Consider the following 17,391-nt stretch of genomic DNA (forward strand, 5'->3'; position numbering starts at 1 on the left):
TATGTTCTTATGTACTAGTTAGTCTCTGTATGTTCTTATGTACTAGTCTCTGTATATTCTAGCTCTGTACTTACTGTCATGCTCCTGTACTCATCTTCAAACATGTCCAAAAAAATCTCTTCTCCCTGAAAAGACAGGAAGGGAGTAAAGAGAAGCTTATCCTACCTCCATAAACATAGCATTACAACGGCTGCGCTTGGCTTTGGAGGCCATCTGCTTTTCATTATAAGTTCTCATAAATCCCCAGAAACCAAAACACACATGTGAATGTAAGCACACATGCGCAGATAAAAAGCCAAATATCAAATTGCACTGCTCAGCATCTTCCTCCTTTTGAAAGTACCTCTTGAAAGCTGCTGTTTCTTCAGTCATATCAGTTAATTAGAGCATAACAGCAACAAAAGAAGGTAATACATAATATAGAATTAAAACATAGACGAGGTTAATATTTCAAGTGCTTAGCATCACTTACTTCTCCAGAGTGGTTGGAAAAGTGGGAAATGCTATCAAATCACCATGTTAAACATGTGAGGCCTGGGTGGGGAGACACAACCGCCAGCACTAGCACTAAGTTTATATGGCTAGCTCCATCTGTTTTTGAGGAAAGTCTTGTGTTTGGTTGCTAAGGACAATGACTGCTCAGGACTCCACTTGGGGAAAATCCAGCACCACCTGATTCACTGTAGGAATGGGACGGCAGAAGGTGGTGTGTTCCAGAAAAGACTAGGCTGAAGCCCAAGTCTATCAGGCCACTCACTGTGAAAGCAAAATAATGCACAGAAAATGCACAGCCTCAGAGCCTGTCTCACAATTGGGGCTTGGGAGAAGTCAGTGCTGCCACTGTCCTGCATCATGAACTGAGTACCATCATGAACCATCTTGTCTCTCTGGGCTGGGAATAATATGCAAATGCAGTTTTCCTTCTGTTCCAGACCAAGGGGCAGACTCTGGGAAATGGCTACTCTGTGCCTTTCTGTATTTATAACATCAGCATGTTTAAAGGGCAGAGAGATTTCTAGAAGTTCTATGGGGAAGAGGTCCAAAGAGGATTAGGCAGCCCTAGGGTTTCTTTTTTCTTCTGGGCTGACTAGAGGGGCATGCTCTTGCTTAAAGGCCAAGAGCAGTTCTCCAAAGAGCATGTGGGATTTCCTCCCCAGGGTGTGGTAGCCCATAGTGCTGCCCCTTTGTCTGGGCATGTCTACAACTGCAGCTGGATCAGGTCATCTGGTCCTGGAAAGGTAGAGTTTTAGATTACAGGATTGGGCTTAGCTCACTTAACACCGACAACAATGGTGGCAGGCCGAGTGCAAAGCACCAGCAGTGTAAGCAAGGACAGTGGGACAGGGAGGCAGTGCTGCCACCTCCCAGCCCAGCAGGAGCTGTGTGAGCCTTGTTCAGGGGAACTAGGACCAGGAAGACCTGCAGAGATCACAAGAGGACATCACTAGGATGACTCGCCATGTGGATGAATCCTCTACAGCTGAATATCTGAGTCACCCCAAACTCATCCACATGTGAGAAAGCGGCCTCAATCTGCCCCCCAATCTGCCTTAATCTTGGACTTCTCTGGAATGACTGCTGCTGGTGGGATTTTATCAGAGCAGCCCAACTATACTAGACATGCCTTATGGTCAAAGCCAAGCAAAACCGTATGACACTGGTCTAACTGGATCTCTTAAAGCAAGAACCTGAAGATAAATGTCTCTAAATCCTTTGGATGCTAAAGGTCATCTCACAAAACTCAAGATGTTACTTCAGATGCTGACATGAGTTTTCTTAGCATGCATACTTATAGATATTACACAATATGTAATTGATAAAAATCATGGATGATTCATAGTAGTTTTCTATGTATTAGGAGATATAACTTACGAATCTGACTTTGTCATCACATACATTTCATAAATTACAGTAAATCTGTGAGTAACTGATAAATAATTGGCCATAAGCTAGTAAGTCCTCAGAAATGTTACTGTTCTTGTAAGAGACGTGGGAGTGAGTGCTACCGTCCACACTCACAAGTGTGAGAAGTACTAAAAGGGCCCACAGCACGGCTCAGCAGGTAAGCTCATTTTCGGTGCAAGCCTGACGAGCAAAGTCTGACCCCATACCCCACAGTGGGAGGAGTGTACCAGCTCCCCAGGGTCCTCTTCTAACCTGTACATGCACACCATAGAGCTCACATACTTAAACACGTGCACATATATGTACCCCACACCACTGCCTACAACACTAGACTCCACACCCTATACTCCATGAGAGATACCCCATGCTACTGTCTACCTGTGCTGCCACGTACCTTATAGAAATGACGTACAAGGTGGACACTCTCTTCTCTTGCACCCTGTTGAAGAAGAAGGAAGGTGTGAGGGAAGCAGATCTGAAGGGAAACAGATGACTCAGTTAAACAGGGGAGTCAGTACTCAATGCAGCTGTAATGGCCCCTCCTTAATAAAACAGGAACTTCTTTCACCAGTGTATGTGTGTCTATGTGGTGGATCAGAACAGATACACCCAAGGGTCAACTCTCAGTTGTTCTTTTTCACCTTTGCATTTCCTACATTTTCTAAAAATCAGGGAACAAAATAATGAAAAATGACACAATATGGTGAACCTTCATGCACGCGCACGCGCACACACACACACACACACACACACACACATACAAACACAGTAGGTAAATATATGTTTCTACATGTATAAAAGCTTTGTCATACAAAAGGAACATCTGAAAACTCCCAGGGCTAATCCAGAAGCAGATTACTTCAAAATAAGCCACTACAATGCAAGAATTTGGGACTCTTCCAGTGGTCTGGATGGAGAGAGGCACCTTCGGACAAGTGGGCTTCAGTAGGCGCTTGGGTTGGGTGTCGGGGGTCACAGGTATCTCAGGCTTAGCTTCCCTGAGCTAGGTTGAGGATGTTAAGAACAGGCAGTGCTAGCAGCCTCATAGCTGAGGGACAACTGTACAGGAAGGGAACGGGAAGGCATGGTCTCACCTCCAGACAGGCCAGGTGCACATCCTTGATGACACAGCCAGAGCTGGTCAGTACTTGCTGCTTCAGGAGCAGGCAGCTCAGCTCCAGTGTAGCCAACCGGATCCTGCCATCTGCAGAGCACATCAGAGTCAGGCCCGTACCCCCAAAGACCAGTGTGTACCCCAAACACAAGGCTCTTGTTTTTCTTCTTTGAAGTTAACTACCACCTGAAAGGCAGTGGTGTATCATCCAAGGCCTCTCACTTTGGGAGTGGGGGATGGAGAGTGCAGGGGGGATGGGGTGGGGGTTGGGAATCAATACATATCAATTCCCTTCCCAGTAAGTTAAGGGTCAACACTCTCATTAAGTCCCTTTGTCAGGTGTGAGCAAGGGAAAGTGGGAGAATGCGGGAGGCTGTGCTGCAGCTGTGCCTGTCCAGCATGTTTCCCTCCTCCAGGTGTGGATATAGTCCAGTATGTTCTATATGACCCACTGTGGGTCATGTGACTTAGTAAAATTGGGCCATCTCACCTGCTAAGTCTCAAACTCAGGACAAGTGTCACTCAGCACTTCTCATCCCACCCACAACCCTAAACTTCTCCCTCTCAGGGACTGGCTTCCATTTTCCTTTCCCCAGCTTGATTCCTATAGAAGTCAGCCATTTTGGCTACACTAGTCTCTTGCCCAGGCTACCTCTCTTGGATGGCCACTCTTCTCTTGCTTTTTCTCTTCCTCTCTCCTTTCATGGTCCACTTCAGTCTGCTGGCCATGTTCAGCCTGGCCTCTCCCCTCTGCCTATTCCTCCCTTATCTCTACAGTACCCATCTACACCCTTTAGAGTCATCAGACCCTCCTAGTTCATCTTTCATTCAGCACCCAGGCTTGTGAGCCCTACGTGTTCCCACCCTTATTCCTGATCAGTGACAACAGGCAATGGGGCCCAGCAGAGCCAGTGAGGTTCAGTTCTATAGTATGCTGGAAGAGCACAGACTCTCCATGTGCTGGGGTGTGTGACAGCGTGTACAACTGTGGAGCCTGAATGAGCAGGCATGTCAAGCAGCCAGCACTAGCCATTCCCACCCGTGCTGACATCATCAGTCTTTGGAAGGTGTCCAGAAAGGGGCTCCAACTCTCCTTCCCACAGGGCTGAGCATACTGGGTGTCTGTAGAGATTCCCTCCTGGGGGTTTACAGAGCACCCAGCTCCAGGCCTGGGTGCTGGCTAGTACAGCATGAAGCTCATCACAATTTGGTCACAGTTAACAGAAAGCCAACCTAGAATAGTTTAAATTATATAAGCAGAAACTGATAAGCAGACACAAGCACAATGGCTGATTTATGAAATCAGGGCAGTGGGGCTGGGGCCGGGCACTGGCTTAATAATGTTTTTGGGACTCTATGCTACTTTCTGGATTGGAAAGGTAACTACTTGCTACTGGAAGCCATCTCTTTCCTCCTAGGGAAGCTATCCATTGCCTAACCTAAGGCCAACTACTATTAAGCCAACTGCCCCACAGGTCTTTGCGCTTTATTTCTAAGGAAAGGTGGAAGTGTGGGAGCAGACAGTCTTTGGGCTTTGTCCCTGAGGTTTAAGATACTGAGGTCCAAGCAGGGGCACCCCAGGGACATACCCCTAGACAACAGTCCACTAATGCCATGTAGGTGAGGTTGAAACAGATAAGAAGAAAAATTTGTGCTTACAAATGCCAAAGCTATATACATGCAAAGCACGATAAAAGCCCAGGAAAGGTTGATCTCTGCTCACTTCTGCAGCCCCACTCATCCACTCTAGACCTTCCATCCCTCTCCACTCGGAGGTTGTGTTTCTCCAGAGCAGTTCTACTCCCTCTGCTGGCAATCAAGTTCCTACCTTCACAAGTTCCAGCCAGAGTTGACCCTATCCTTGACCACAGCACAGTTCCCTCAGTGCCCTCACCTATGTGGCTCCAACTGTTTCTCTGTCCCCCCCCCACCCCCCAAAGCTCACCCCAACTGCAGTCCCAGGAAAAAGCTCTGCCTCCTTTAAATGAATTTCTCAGCAATAACTGATCCAATGTCTTGAGTCACACCCTGGCTCAGGGTCCTGGCGTGACTCTTCTTTGTCACTTCTAGTTATAGGCAGTGTCTCAAGGGCTCAGTCAACAACACCCCTCTCTTCACCTAGGCCTTTACAGACCATGCATGTGGGTCTCCAGTGCTGGCCTTGTCCTGACCTTTTCTCCAAGCACAAGACCCCCATTTCCACAGTCTACAGCTTCTGGGACTTTGAAGACCATCAGCTGTGGCTCTTGGCTGGTATGTAGGATGAAATCAGAAAGCATCTATCCCATGGCTGTTAAGATACTTACTGTCCCCTGAGGTCAATGACCTGGCTCTCCAGGACCCTTTCCCACTTGCTAGCATAGCCACACACACGCTGCTCCAGTCAGTGCTTGACCAACTGCAGTTGACCTGGTCCAGGCTTACCACATGAGGCTGCTCTAACCATACTTCCCTTCAGATTATCTCCCATACATTCACTCATTGTTAGTGATCTTTCTCTTGGCTTTGCAGAGCTGCCACACAACTGGTGACATTCCAGGCCAGACAACTCTGAGCTGTACAGGTCCTGTGAAACTTGTGGTGTTTAGCACTAGGCCAGGAACATTCTTAGTCATTCAGTTCAAAATGTCTCTAGTCATAGTCACGTATCTCCTGGAGTTAAAATCCCCCTTACTCTAGCTGGGAAAGACTGTGGCCACAGCTTCATCCCACTGCTATCACTGCCTTAGTGGCTGGTTACAGATGGGTGCTGGGTCGAACCACTGGAGAGACTGGGCACAAGAGTGTATCCTCACCCAACCTTCAAACCTGTTGATTCACTTAGATTCTTAGCTTAGTTCATCTCCACAATGTGGCTTCAGACTCCCCAGAGTGGAGGGTCCCAGCCATGATGAAAGCAGAAAAGAAAGGCTGGTGTAGAGGGAGAAGAGAGGTGTGATCACACCTGAGGGTGTATACAATTCCAGAGACCCTGCAACAGAAGGCAGATGATGGTGGCCAGGGGAAAGGAGAGGCTGAGAGTTCTCCAGCTTCTCAAAAAGAGTGGATCTAGAACCTATGGCTCATGCACCCGGCTAGGAATCTGTTCCCCTGTATACCCCAAGATAGGGGTACCTGGTTGGGCAGCATTGTTCATGATCCTGATGAGTCTCTCGGCCAGCAGATGGTTGTAGGTGGTTTTCTCAGCCTCACTTGGCACTGGGAGCTGGATTCGTTTTAGTTTTTCAGGATCCATGCCTGGAATGGAGAAAGAAGAAAAATGGCCCTTGGCAAAGCTGTTCAGTGGGAGCCTTCTTCCTAAAGGCTCTTTAAGGGAGAGTCTGCAGCCACCACCACCGTGTCCTTCTCAGTGATGTCAGGCCTGGTCACTGCCTTGGTTTAGCTCCTGTCTGGGTTCTGTGTACACTGAACATGCATAGATATATCACAACATACATTTTTTGAGGGTGGAGAGATGTTTCTGCAGGTAAAATGCTTGTTGCACAAGTATCAGGGCCTGAGTTCAATCACTAGATGCCATGTACAATATGTGGCACATACTATAATTCTAGCACTGAGAAAATCCTGGCCCACTGGCCAGACAGCTTAGCCCAATTGGTGAGCTCTAGGCCAGTGAGAGACCTCATCACAAAAAGCAAAGGGGATAGTAACTATAGAACACCCAAGGTTTGCTTCTAGTCTCCAAACACCCGCACATGCACACATATCTAAACCCACATGAACACATAAACACACACACACATCTAAATCTACATGAATACACACACACATATGCATACACATACACACACACACACACACAGAGACACTGTTATACAAAACATTTATTTTCTAATGCTATTTGTAAATAGCACATCAACTTGGTGTGAAAATTAACAGTAACTATGAAAGCCACATGGAACAGTGTTCTCACATTCTGGCCAATGACTGTTAACTGAACTCACTGTGGCCCAAGGTCTACTCTGTCTCTATTAGAAATAAGGGCTGTCAAGCACTTAGCAGTGAGAAGGACGGCCCTGGAGCCAATAGTGGCACCTCTGACAGATGAGGCAGTAGTAGAAAAGGAGCAGCTTTCACTAGAGCAACTCATTGCCATTCTCTGCCGAGTCTGTGCATATAAGGGGAGCCCTTTCTACACTATGCAGACATAGACCCAAGGAACAGAGCTGAGACTTACGAGGCCCCAACAAGTCTCATGGATGAACACAAAGAGCTAAGTGGGATGCCCAACACATGTTAGTGACAGGTTCTGAGCTGAGTGGGGCAGATGCCAGCCGTGGTCCTGAGGAGTAGATCAGCAAAGAGAGGCTGAATCAAACCTTTAGCCTAGGCAGGTGTACAAAATGTAAAACTCATACACTTGGCATATCTATCACCAAGACACAAAGAAATATCCCCCTCTCAGGGGAAAGGAATAAAGGACAAAAGAAAGGGCGGGATAAGGAAAGGGAATGAGAGGCCATGGTAATACTTTTTCTGAAGAGTGCCAGGAGCTGGGATGGCAGGAAGATCTGCCAGTGCTGCCACAGTGACCGGGCCTGAGCAGGACGCTGCAAACTCCTGTCCTCTCCTCTGATGTGGTGCTTGAGAAATACTTGCAGAAATAAACACAGTGCTTGACCCAAGCGCGGACACTCCTGTAGATTGTTTATGTCTGAAGCATAGCTTTTCCTGTTATTCCAGTTGGGGGAAGGGGTACTTCTCAGAACCCTTGAGTACCAGGCGTGTTTCATCTAGAACCTTGCTAAGACAGTGGAGGCAGCACTGCTGGCTTCCCAGAAAAACCTGCCTTGTGCACAGTGCTGGTGCTGTAAAGCAGTGTTCTGCTTTGTTAAAATGCCGTGGAGAGGAAGAAATGGCCTGATGGCTGGTGTTGTATAGGGCTCTCTCACACCCACAGTATGGCTTTGAGGCTGAACTGGTACATTCTTTATCTTGATGCCAAGTGTCTGACTTGGAAGAACTCTGGTTCCCAGGGCAAAAATCACAACCCAATCTTTTTGGCCTTCACTCCCCTGGAGGTCTTGTCCCCACATCTTTTCTTCCATTGTGAGGGGTGAACACAGGACAGGACCGCTGCTCTGTGGCTCTGGGCAACATCTCTCTTCCCAGGACACCTACACTTTCACTACACCATCACCTTCTCCATTACAGAGGACAGCGACAGGCCCAGGGTAGATTCCCCTGCAATGTAGTTCAGCAGGAGCCAGGGCTTGCGCTTTTTACAGGGTGGCCCTTTCTTAGGACTGCTCTAGTTTTCCTTAGACTTTCATTTTGGTTTTTCTTGCCAGGCTCCCAGAACCTTGAACTCTGGGTCACACTGCCTTTGGTGAGGAAATCAAAGCTCAGAGAGATTCTGTACTTTCTCATTTTTTTTTTCTTTCTCTCTTGGAGATAACTCCAAAGGTGGCTGAGATCCAGTTAAGGAGGGGTGGTGGGATCACTGACACGGGGAGCCCACTATGAAGGCTGCATTCAAGGGGTGTGCATTCTAGGGTTTGTCAAAGTCACCACCTCTCCAAAAGCTCCTAGGTGCCCTTGGGCTGTCTGTCTGACTGGCTGTGGAGAGTGAGAGGCAGTTCTGTTTTGATATTGTAGCCCACAGGACTCTAGTCTCATGGCCCCTGCAGACAGGGTCCTGGTTATAGTAATCATTCCCCGTACGATTATTGTCACTGGGTAGTCAGTCATTGCTGCCTCTTACTGGGTACCTACGGGAATTTTTAGTTGCAACCTGGCTAATATGCTTCTATTTGGTGTGTGATGCATAAGGGGAGACTAAGAAGTAGAAGAAAATCCAACTCAAGAAAAGTGGAAGTCAAGCTGCAGGAGGCCAAAGAAGGAATTTTCTGGTACAGCTCTTGAAGGTTGGCTGCTCCGTGTTTCTGAAGGTAAGCTTTGAAGCACAGCTGTTGGGGGCGCTCTTGTGCACTGATTATTGAACATCTCCTGTATCAATGTTGTGTAAAGAATGTGCCCCAATTATCTCTGATTGTTTAATATAAAATGCTGATCAGCCTATGGCTGGGCACAATATAATAGTCAGCACTTCCTATCTAAGTCAGGGGGTCCCAGGTAGAAAGAAAGGAAGAGAGGACCACGTGTGTGGGACTGTGGAATCCTGAGGTGTTTGGCCACACCCCCAGAGACCTGACATGTAATGTAAGGCCCAGGTAGAGGATGGGGTGGGGGTGGGGGGGGGGAGAGAAGGTCTCTGCCTCAAGATTTATCTAAAGGCCCTGGCCCCGCCCCCTCCCCCTTCCAATATAAACAAACCCCTTCTGGCATTTTTTGGGAGAGCACGCCACCATTCAAACCCACTGCTATGTCAATAAATGCCTTCAACTCCACGTGTCTCCTGCAATTCTGGACTCTTTGTGTAAGTCAAAACTTGTGTGTGCCCCTGTTTCAGCAGCCCAGGGGACTGGCTCTCTCCCTATACTCCTGTTGCAGCCGTCTGCGGAGCACCTCCCCCCTGCAGCAGTGATCCGTGCACCGCCTTCGCCTTCGCCCTTCCCCGCCCCCCATTCAGCGGGGGGCCATGGTACACTAGCGTGACCCCTGCCCCGTGTCTTGCCGGCACGCTGGGCCCGCTTTCTCCGGCCCAGCCGTCTGCGGGGCTCTCTCTCTCTCCCCACTGTAACCACGGTTCGAGAGCTTTGACCCACACACGTGGAAGGAGGAAAAGAAGTGACGATGTAGAGAGGTGCCAGGGGGAGTCCTGATGAGCATGATAAGCAGGTCACCAAGAGATTTGCCACAAGGAACAGAGCAAGCCAGGGTCAGACTAAGATTGAAGGGAAAGGACCACATGGCTGGGAAATACGATAGCTTAGAGGATTAAAATAGCTCAGGATCTGCCCAACATAGGCTTGCAGTCCTTTAATAATCTTTGTGTCAATCATTTGGGAGCTAGAATGGGAACAGACAAGACTTTTGCCCCAAAATTATAGTCTACATCCAGCTGGGGAGGGTTGAGATAGGGCCCTTAACAGGAGGTTGGTGGGAAGTCAGCGGGTGGGAAGAAGTCATAGCCTTCATTGTGCTCTGGCTAGCTTTGGGTAGCTAGCTTTCATCTCCCGGGCCACTCAAAGGAAGCTCCATGTCTGGTTCTACACCCAGCTCTGGATGCACAGCACAGGCCCAGGGAAAGACAGACAGTTGAGTAGGTTCTACTCTGGTTTCTACCCTGGCAACACAAAAAACTCTTAAGATCTTGGTTCTTTCCACTAAGTTCCTTCAGTGTCAGGTGCCTTGCTGACTCTCCTTCAGCCTCTAAGATCTCCTCTGTTCCATTGAGTCCACCCCTCCCTCTACGTAGGCCCATTCTCAAGGTATGTGCAGCAATATACAACAATACACATGGCCACCACCCTGAAAGCAGACAGAGCTCTCGAACACCAATCAAGTGTTTCTCAAGAAGGTCTCATCATGTGCCAAGACCTGACTCCAAACAACTAACCAATCAAAAAGTTCAAGTTCTATAGGCAGACAAGGTATTTTCTAGAGAAAGGGTATGATCCTGTTGTGAAGGCTCTTCCTAGTGCCTGCAAGGCCCTGGTTCCATCCCTAGCACAGGAAAGAGAGATGAATAAAATAGTAAAAGTCTTTATAAAGTGAGCTCAAAGAAGAAACATGCTAAGGTCACAGAGGTAGCAAAAAGTCCTGAGCCAACTCCATTTTCTGCCTTTCTACCCATATTATGAGATCCTGCTCATCCATTCTTCCCTCTACCTGCCCAAAGTATGTGTGTCATGCTATTATTCTCAACTCAAAAGCCACTGGATTAGATCTTAGCAGAGGTAGCTTTTTTATTTTGAAAAAGGTCTCTCGCATATAGCCTCAGACTGACCAACAACTCTCTAACTTCCTGAAAATGGTAGGCATTACAGATATGTGGCACTCACTCACTGAATTAACTCATTTTATTACTTAAAGATTTTAATGATATCTATCTATGGTGGCATAAGTGGAGTGGCCAGAGGGCAACCTATGAAAGTTGGCTCTCTCCCTCTACCATGTGGGTCCTAGGGATCAAACTCAGGTTGTTAAGCTTGGCAGCAAGTACCTTTACTTGATGAACCATCTTGCCAGACTTTAGTTAACTAATTATTTGAAATCAATTCTGGCCCACTATAAACAAAATAAACCAAAACTAAATAAAAAACAAATAAGTAAAACAAAAACAACAAAAAAATCAACAATACCCAAAGAAACAAAAAAGTACTACAATTTGACAACAGAAGAAAGGTTACCATACAAGCAGCTGTAGAAAGAAGATCTGAGCAGATGGTTAGTTGAGGACAGTTCAACCACAGGCCAGGAGACAGAAGGCGTAAATTCAGTGGCTTTGTTTTCTGTGACAAGCAGTGCATCATTACTGTGAACCGTCTCGGGAAGCCAGTGTGTGGAGAAGCATTCGGTTTGGGATTTTTAACTACTTGACTGAAATAAAAATACTGTCTGACGGTGCCAAAGAAGAAGGCCCATGACGGTTCATTCACCTTTGCAGTCCACCTGACTAGATTTGGAATGACACAGGAGACACAGATATGGATATGTCTGGGAGGGCGTTTCCATAGAGGTTTAGCAGAGGAGGGATGACCACTTCAAGTGTATTGCTTGCTTCCTGACTGAGGATACACTATGATAACCTGTCTCATGCTCCAGCCACACTGGACTGCAACCCTTCTAAAACATGACCCAAAGTCAATCTGTCACTTTCAGTATTCTTGTCAATGCCACAGTGACAGGGCATGTATGTAAAATGTGAGATGGCACACAGGTGTGACCCATACATGCAGTATGGTTTCAGTTACAGAAAGGCAGGCTCTGTGGCAAATGAACTACAGCTTCTTTGCCTGTCATTTCCCTCTGAGATAAACCTCTAGAATAAGATTTTGTCCTGTTTGCTCAAGTTTCAAGTGCCTCAAGAAAATTGTCAAAGATACCTTTATATGCAGCACAGGCCCACTGAGATCCACCTCCCATGGCTATGTGCTTCCTCATTCCTTTCCTGCCAGTGGTCAGGACTGAGGTAGGTATAGACATGTCTCACTTTCAATTAACTAATTCAAAGAACCCAGAAGAGAAAGGAAAGGCATGGCTCCACACTGTAGTTAATGACAAGCTTTCCTCCCAGCTCTGATTTCTAGATTCTTCTTAGCTGCAGTGCACACGCAGGACAAGGCTGGAAGGCACCTTTGGCAAAGTTACAAAAAGGAAGCAGATGGAGACCTGACTGATCCTCAGAGAAGATGTGAGCAGGAGAACATGTCCACTCAGTTTTCTGTTGCTGTGACCTCAGTTCTTCTAGCTGTACTCTCATAGGCATTGGTAGCACTGGCAGACTTTAGACAACTATTCTGAGAGCTACGCGGCCTGTAAGTCAGCTTCTAATGTATTTTCCACTCTGAGCTTGTGTCAGCTGCAATCTGCAAAGTGGTGTCTGCCAGCTCTCATCCCTACAATCTTGTCACCCACTTTTCAGCTTTTCCATACCTCTTGGTGGTGTTCCAGGAACTTCTTAGCAAAACAAAACCCAAAGCCCAAAGTGCCTCCTGGGTAAACAGCGGTGGTGGGGTAGGACAGAGACTGAAACAGAAAGGCTAGGGTGACAGAGCTGCCCAACACACAGACTCCACTCAGACTTTACCAAAGGTGAAGGCTACATTTTCTATTAGAGATACTAACCAGAATTTATTCTGTGGCCTGGCTGAATCATGTCACCGCCTTCCTCTGTCAGGCAACCCTTCCCACTGTGGGTCCTTCCTTCAGTGCAGTGTCTCATCTGTTAGGATTTACTGGAAGGCTTGAGCTCACATTTGGTTTCTATTACCAAGGCTCTCAGGCTGAAACTGTCTTCTAAGGGGGAAAATATCTACTGAGAAGAGAATATCTGATCTGGGGCCTGCTTCAGGGGAAAGGGCATGGAAAAGAGAAGCTGGCATCAAATGAAGCTAACCAGAATGCCAGCCAGCCAAACAAGCCATCATTCAAAGTCACCCAAGGCACCTCCCTGTGCCCAGTGGCCAGGCTTGCACAGCGTGTGTAGCTTCCCCAGGGTGCCAGGGTCTCTGGGTGTCAAACTTGAGCTTTTGCATTTTCTTTAATTTGTCTGTTTAAATAAAAGCCCAATTTTACTTGTTATAAACACTATTTCTCACAGAGAAACTGGAGTCAGAAATTTGGTTATCACTCAGATTGTTCCCATTTACATCAAAAGGAAGGTCTGGTCCTCAGCTGAGAGCCTCTCTTGTCGAGTTAGCAACTGTAGGGTCCCCACTGACTCGTCCTTGTGCTGGACCTGCACCCTTCACACTCAACTCTGATGTCCAGCCTATCTGCATCACCAACTCTGATTGCCAAGTCTGTCACAGCTCTTCCAGCTCCATTCCTGCAGCCCACACTATCTCCACTGCTTCCTCATGGCCTGCTCAGTCTCTCCAGCAGCTCCTCATTCCCCCACTCTGAAAAACCCAAGAGGCGGTGGCTCCTCTGGAAACTTGCATCTGAGGATATTCTTTTTCGTTGTTTTCTGTATCTTTTAAATTATTTATTTTATATGTACATGTATCTTGCCTGCATATATATATCTGTGCACCACACACATAGTTAACTGATGGTTGTGAGCCACCATGTGGGTGCTGGGAATCAAACCTGGGTCCTCAGTCAGTGCTCTTAACTGCCAAGCCATCTCTCCAGTCTCTCCGAGGGCATTTTCCTGCCTCTAAGTTCTCTAGGGTTTTCCTACTATACTTAGCATAAACCTGAATCTCTTTACATGCCTCCCTGCCCAGCCTCACTAGGCCTACTTCCTGCTCCTAAAACATGTCTGTACTTCCCTACTGCAGGCCTGTTGCCTGGAGCAGTCGGCTCCATCCTGGCAGAGCTAACTTTGTGGCACTCTTCCAGCTCTGTTCTAAGTTGTCCTGTTCATTGCAGAAGCCTTCCCTGACTGCTTTGGCTGGTACCCGGCTCTACGTCCACCACTTCTTGCTCTGCTCTCTTGTTTCCTGCTACCCTTTCCCATCGCCTTCATTCTCTTCTTGTTCACTTGAATATGACTGGTCAGACTCGCCCCAGTTCATTCAGCATCGCCTTGCATGGGGCATGTGTTAGGTTTCACGGGTCCTTACATTGTCCACATTTCGCATGGCTCCTGTCTTCTGGCTGGATTACTAGAATCCATCCTGAGGGATGCAGAGTAGGTATAAAACTTCCTGGATCAACTGGCACTATAGCCACCATGGCCCACAAGAACATAGCTTTTGGGCCATTGTGCTTCCCCCTAGGATGACTCTAGCCTGCTGGCTTCTTGAAGCACCTGGCTTGAAGCATGCCGCCTTCCCAACCTAGTGTGTATGTGACCACTGGCAGATATATTCCCAGCTCTGTGCACCCTGTGGCCCTTTGCCAGCTCTTGTTTTGGACACTTCTTCCTCCAAGAATATTCTAGAAGTCATCCCTGACTCCTGAAGGTAGATTCTCACCTCTTTTGTGGTTTCCCAACTACAGGGATGCTAAGGGTCTGCCTAGAATCTGTACACACAACATATCAACTCCAGGCTAAGTGCACTGCTTAGTATACATGTTCTGCAACATGGTTTTAGTAACACCCTGAGGAAACTGTGACCTTCTTTAAAACATTTTCAATTTTCTTATTTGACTTTATGTATGTGAGAGTTTTGCTTATATTAGCATGCATATATGTGTACCACATGCACCCCTGATGAGCTGCAAGTGTGAAGTTTGGAATCCTGGGGACTCTTGAAAGAGTAAAAAAAAATGCTAGAGTCCCAAGAGGGGCTGTGGCTACTGCTGCTCCTCCTTTTGCTAGTTGCTGGTATTTGCTGGCTGGAGATATTTTGATGACGAAGATCAAAATTGCCTCAAGGAACTCAATGCCCCTAATCAATAGAAAATAGTCTAAAGCTATTAACACCCCCTTTCTCCTCTAGCCTTCTTCCTCTTCTGGTGTTGGAGGGTTGGGGGGGGATTAGGATGGAGAAGGGTGATAGAAATAGGAACCCATAAGGTAGTCAAAAGTCTGTCTACAGTGCTCTGGAGCAGTACACATACACACATACACACACACACACACACACACACACACAAAAATAATCTAAGCTTTTATTTTACAAAACTACAGAAGAGAAGAAATTAAATATGTAGGAAGCAGCAGAGTGTATGAAATAAATTTAAGGTTAGAAGTTAGTAAAACAGGAAAACCATCTAGAATGTCAGTAAAATTGATAATCCTCTAGCCAAAGTGGTCAGAAAAAAATGATCCCAAATTATCAATACCACAAACCAGAAGGGGCCAGACTAAGCTCTTACAGACAATGCAAGATGACAGAGGGGAGCCATGAACAAATTTGAAATAATAAATTTGACAGGTTAGATGAAATGGACAAATACCCTGAAAGATGCAACTCACCAAAGCTCACTCAAAGCTCACTCTAACATCTTCATGGAGAACTTCAGTGGTTAAGACTTTCCTTCAGCTGAGTGTGCTGGAGCATTCCTGCAATCTCAGCACTTTGGGAGGTAAGGCAGAGGGATTGCAAGTCTTAGGCCAGCTAAGGCTACATAATTGATCTCAAAACTAAAAAAATTATCATAGGAAATACCTTGACCACTGGAATCAGGGGCATCCCTGGGACAAGCTTGAAACCTAATGCAAAGGAAACTCCCAGGAGTCTATGAGGGTGACTGTAGCTAAGACTCCTAGCAATGGGGACACGAAGCCTGAACTGGCCATCTCCTGCAATCGGGAAAGATTTCCAGTAGAGTGATTGGGTCACTAACCCAGCCACAAAACCTTTGAACTGCAAATGCTGGGGTAAAGGTGGCCCAGAAATTGGGGGTGGGGTGGGGAGCGGGATGGGTAGCCAGGCAACAACTGGTCCAGCTTGAAACCCATGTCAAGACTCAGAGGCTGAATAGCCCAGAGACCTAGGATAGAACCAAACATGACTGGCAAAAACAAACAAACAAACAAAAAGGAAAAAAAGGTCAATGAAATGGTTTCTAATAAAATTCTATTACACTCATAGATTGGTATCTAGCCCAATTATTATTAGGGAGGCCTTACCCAGCAACTGATGGAAACAGATGCAGAGACCCACAGCCAAAGACTAGGTAGAGCTCAGGGAATTATGCGAAGAAGGAGGAGGAGGGATTGTAGGAGATGCCAAGGGAGCAAGAAAACTCACAGAACCAACTAACCTGGGCCAATAGGAGCTCACAGAGACTGAACCACTAACCAGGGAGCCTCCATGGGATAGACCTAGGCTCCTTGGACATGTTATAGTTGTGTAGCTTGGTCTTCCTGTGGGTCTCCTAACAGTGGGAGCAGGGCTGTCTCTGACTCTGTTGCCTGCTTTTGGGACCCTTTCGTCCTACTGGATTGCCTTAATAGGAGAGGAAGCATCTAGTCTTACTGCAACTTGAAATGCCATGACTACTTGATATTCATGGGAGGCCTGCCCTTTTCTGAAGAGAAACAGAGGACTAGTGAATTGGAGGTAGGGGTGGGGGCTAGGACTGGGAGAGGAGGAAGAGGAAACTGTAGTCAGGATGTAAAAACATTAATTAATTAATCAATCAATCGATCAAAAAAAGGGGGAAATACCTTGTCCAGATGACTCTGCTGGTTCAAAGAACATTTAAAGGAGAAATGATGCTAGTTTTCCCCCTTAGTTTTTGTTTTTTGAACAAGGTTTCTCTGTGTAGCCTTGGCTGTCCTGGAACTCACTCTGTAGACCTGCCTTGTCTGCCTTTGCCTCCCGAATGATGGGATTAAAGGTGTGCACCAGCATCATCCGGCAATAATACAAGGTTTTTCAAAAAGTAAAGGTACATAACTGCAGTGCATCCAGATAAGAGAAGTGCAAGAAATCTATAGATCAGTATCATTTATGAACACAGATACTTAACAGTGGGGATTGCAGGTCCAGCTCAGCTGGTAGAGTACTAACCTAACTCAGACAAGGCTCTAGCACTGCCTAAACCAGGAATGATGGTGCACACCTGTAATCGTAGCACTTGGAGGCAGGAGAATCAGGAGTTCAGATCATCTTTAGCTACAGAGTGAATCCCAAGTTACCCTGGGATACATGAGATCTTGCCTCAAAAAACAAAACAACCTTAAAACAACAACAACAACAACAACAAAAAACTTAGCAGGCCATACCCAGCTATGTCTATAAAATTTCACAGCAGATAGAATTAACCCAGAGTTATGTGGGAGAACTGGAAATAGCTTTGGAGAAGGTGATTTCTGAGTGGACCACTAGGAGAGAAGCACACTCAGTAGGTGGTGACTTGGAGAAGAGAGAACAGTTAGAGAGAGCACACTGCTCTCTGGG

The 17,391-nt window shown here is 46.8% G+C and overlaps 1 protein-coding gene across 2 annotated transcripts in view; it reads right to left on the minus strand.

Moving 5' to 3' along the window:
* The window catches only part of Clec16a (C-type lectin domain containing 16A), a 197,173-nt gene that overhangs the window by 108,241 nt on the left and 71,541 nt on the right, over positions 1 to 17,391 (minus strand). For both annotated transcript variants that reach the window (XM_028778325.1, XM_028778326.1), the window contains exons 13-16: positions 6,134 to 6,256; positions 3,000 to 3,109; positions 2,300 to 2,344; positions 75 to 125 (exon numbers count right to left, since the gene is read on the minus strand). In XM_028778325.1, coding sequence (XP_028634158.1) covers positions 75 to 125; positions 2,300 to 2,344; positions 3,000 to 3,109; positions 6,134 to 6,256 — 329 coding nt within the window. The remainder of the gene's footprint in view (positions 1 to 74; positions 126 to 2,299; positions 2,345 to 2,999; positions 3,110 to 6,133; positions 6,257 to 17,391) is intronic.

Source organism: Grammomys surdaster, unplaced genomic scaffold, assembly GCF_004785775.1.
Source record: "Grammomys surdaster isolate TR1022 unplaced genomic scaffold, NIH_TR_1.0 334, whole genome shotgun sequence".
Classification (NCBI taxonomy): Eukaryota; Metazoa; Chordata; class Mammalia; order Rodentia; family Muridae; genus Grammomys; species Grammomys surdaster.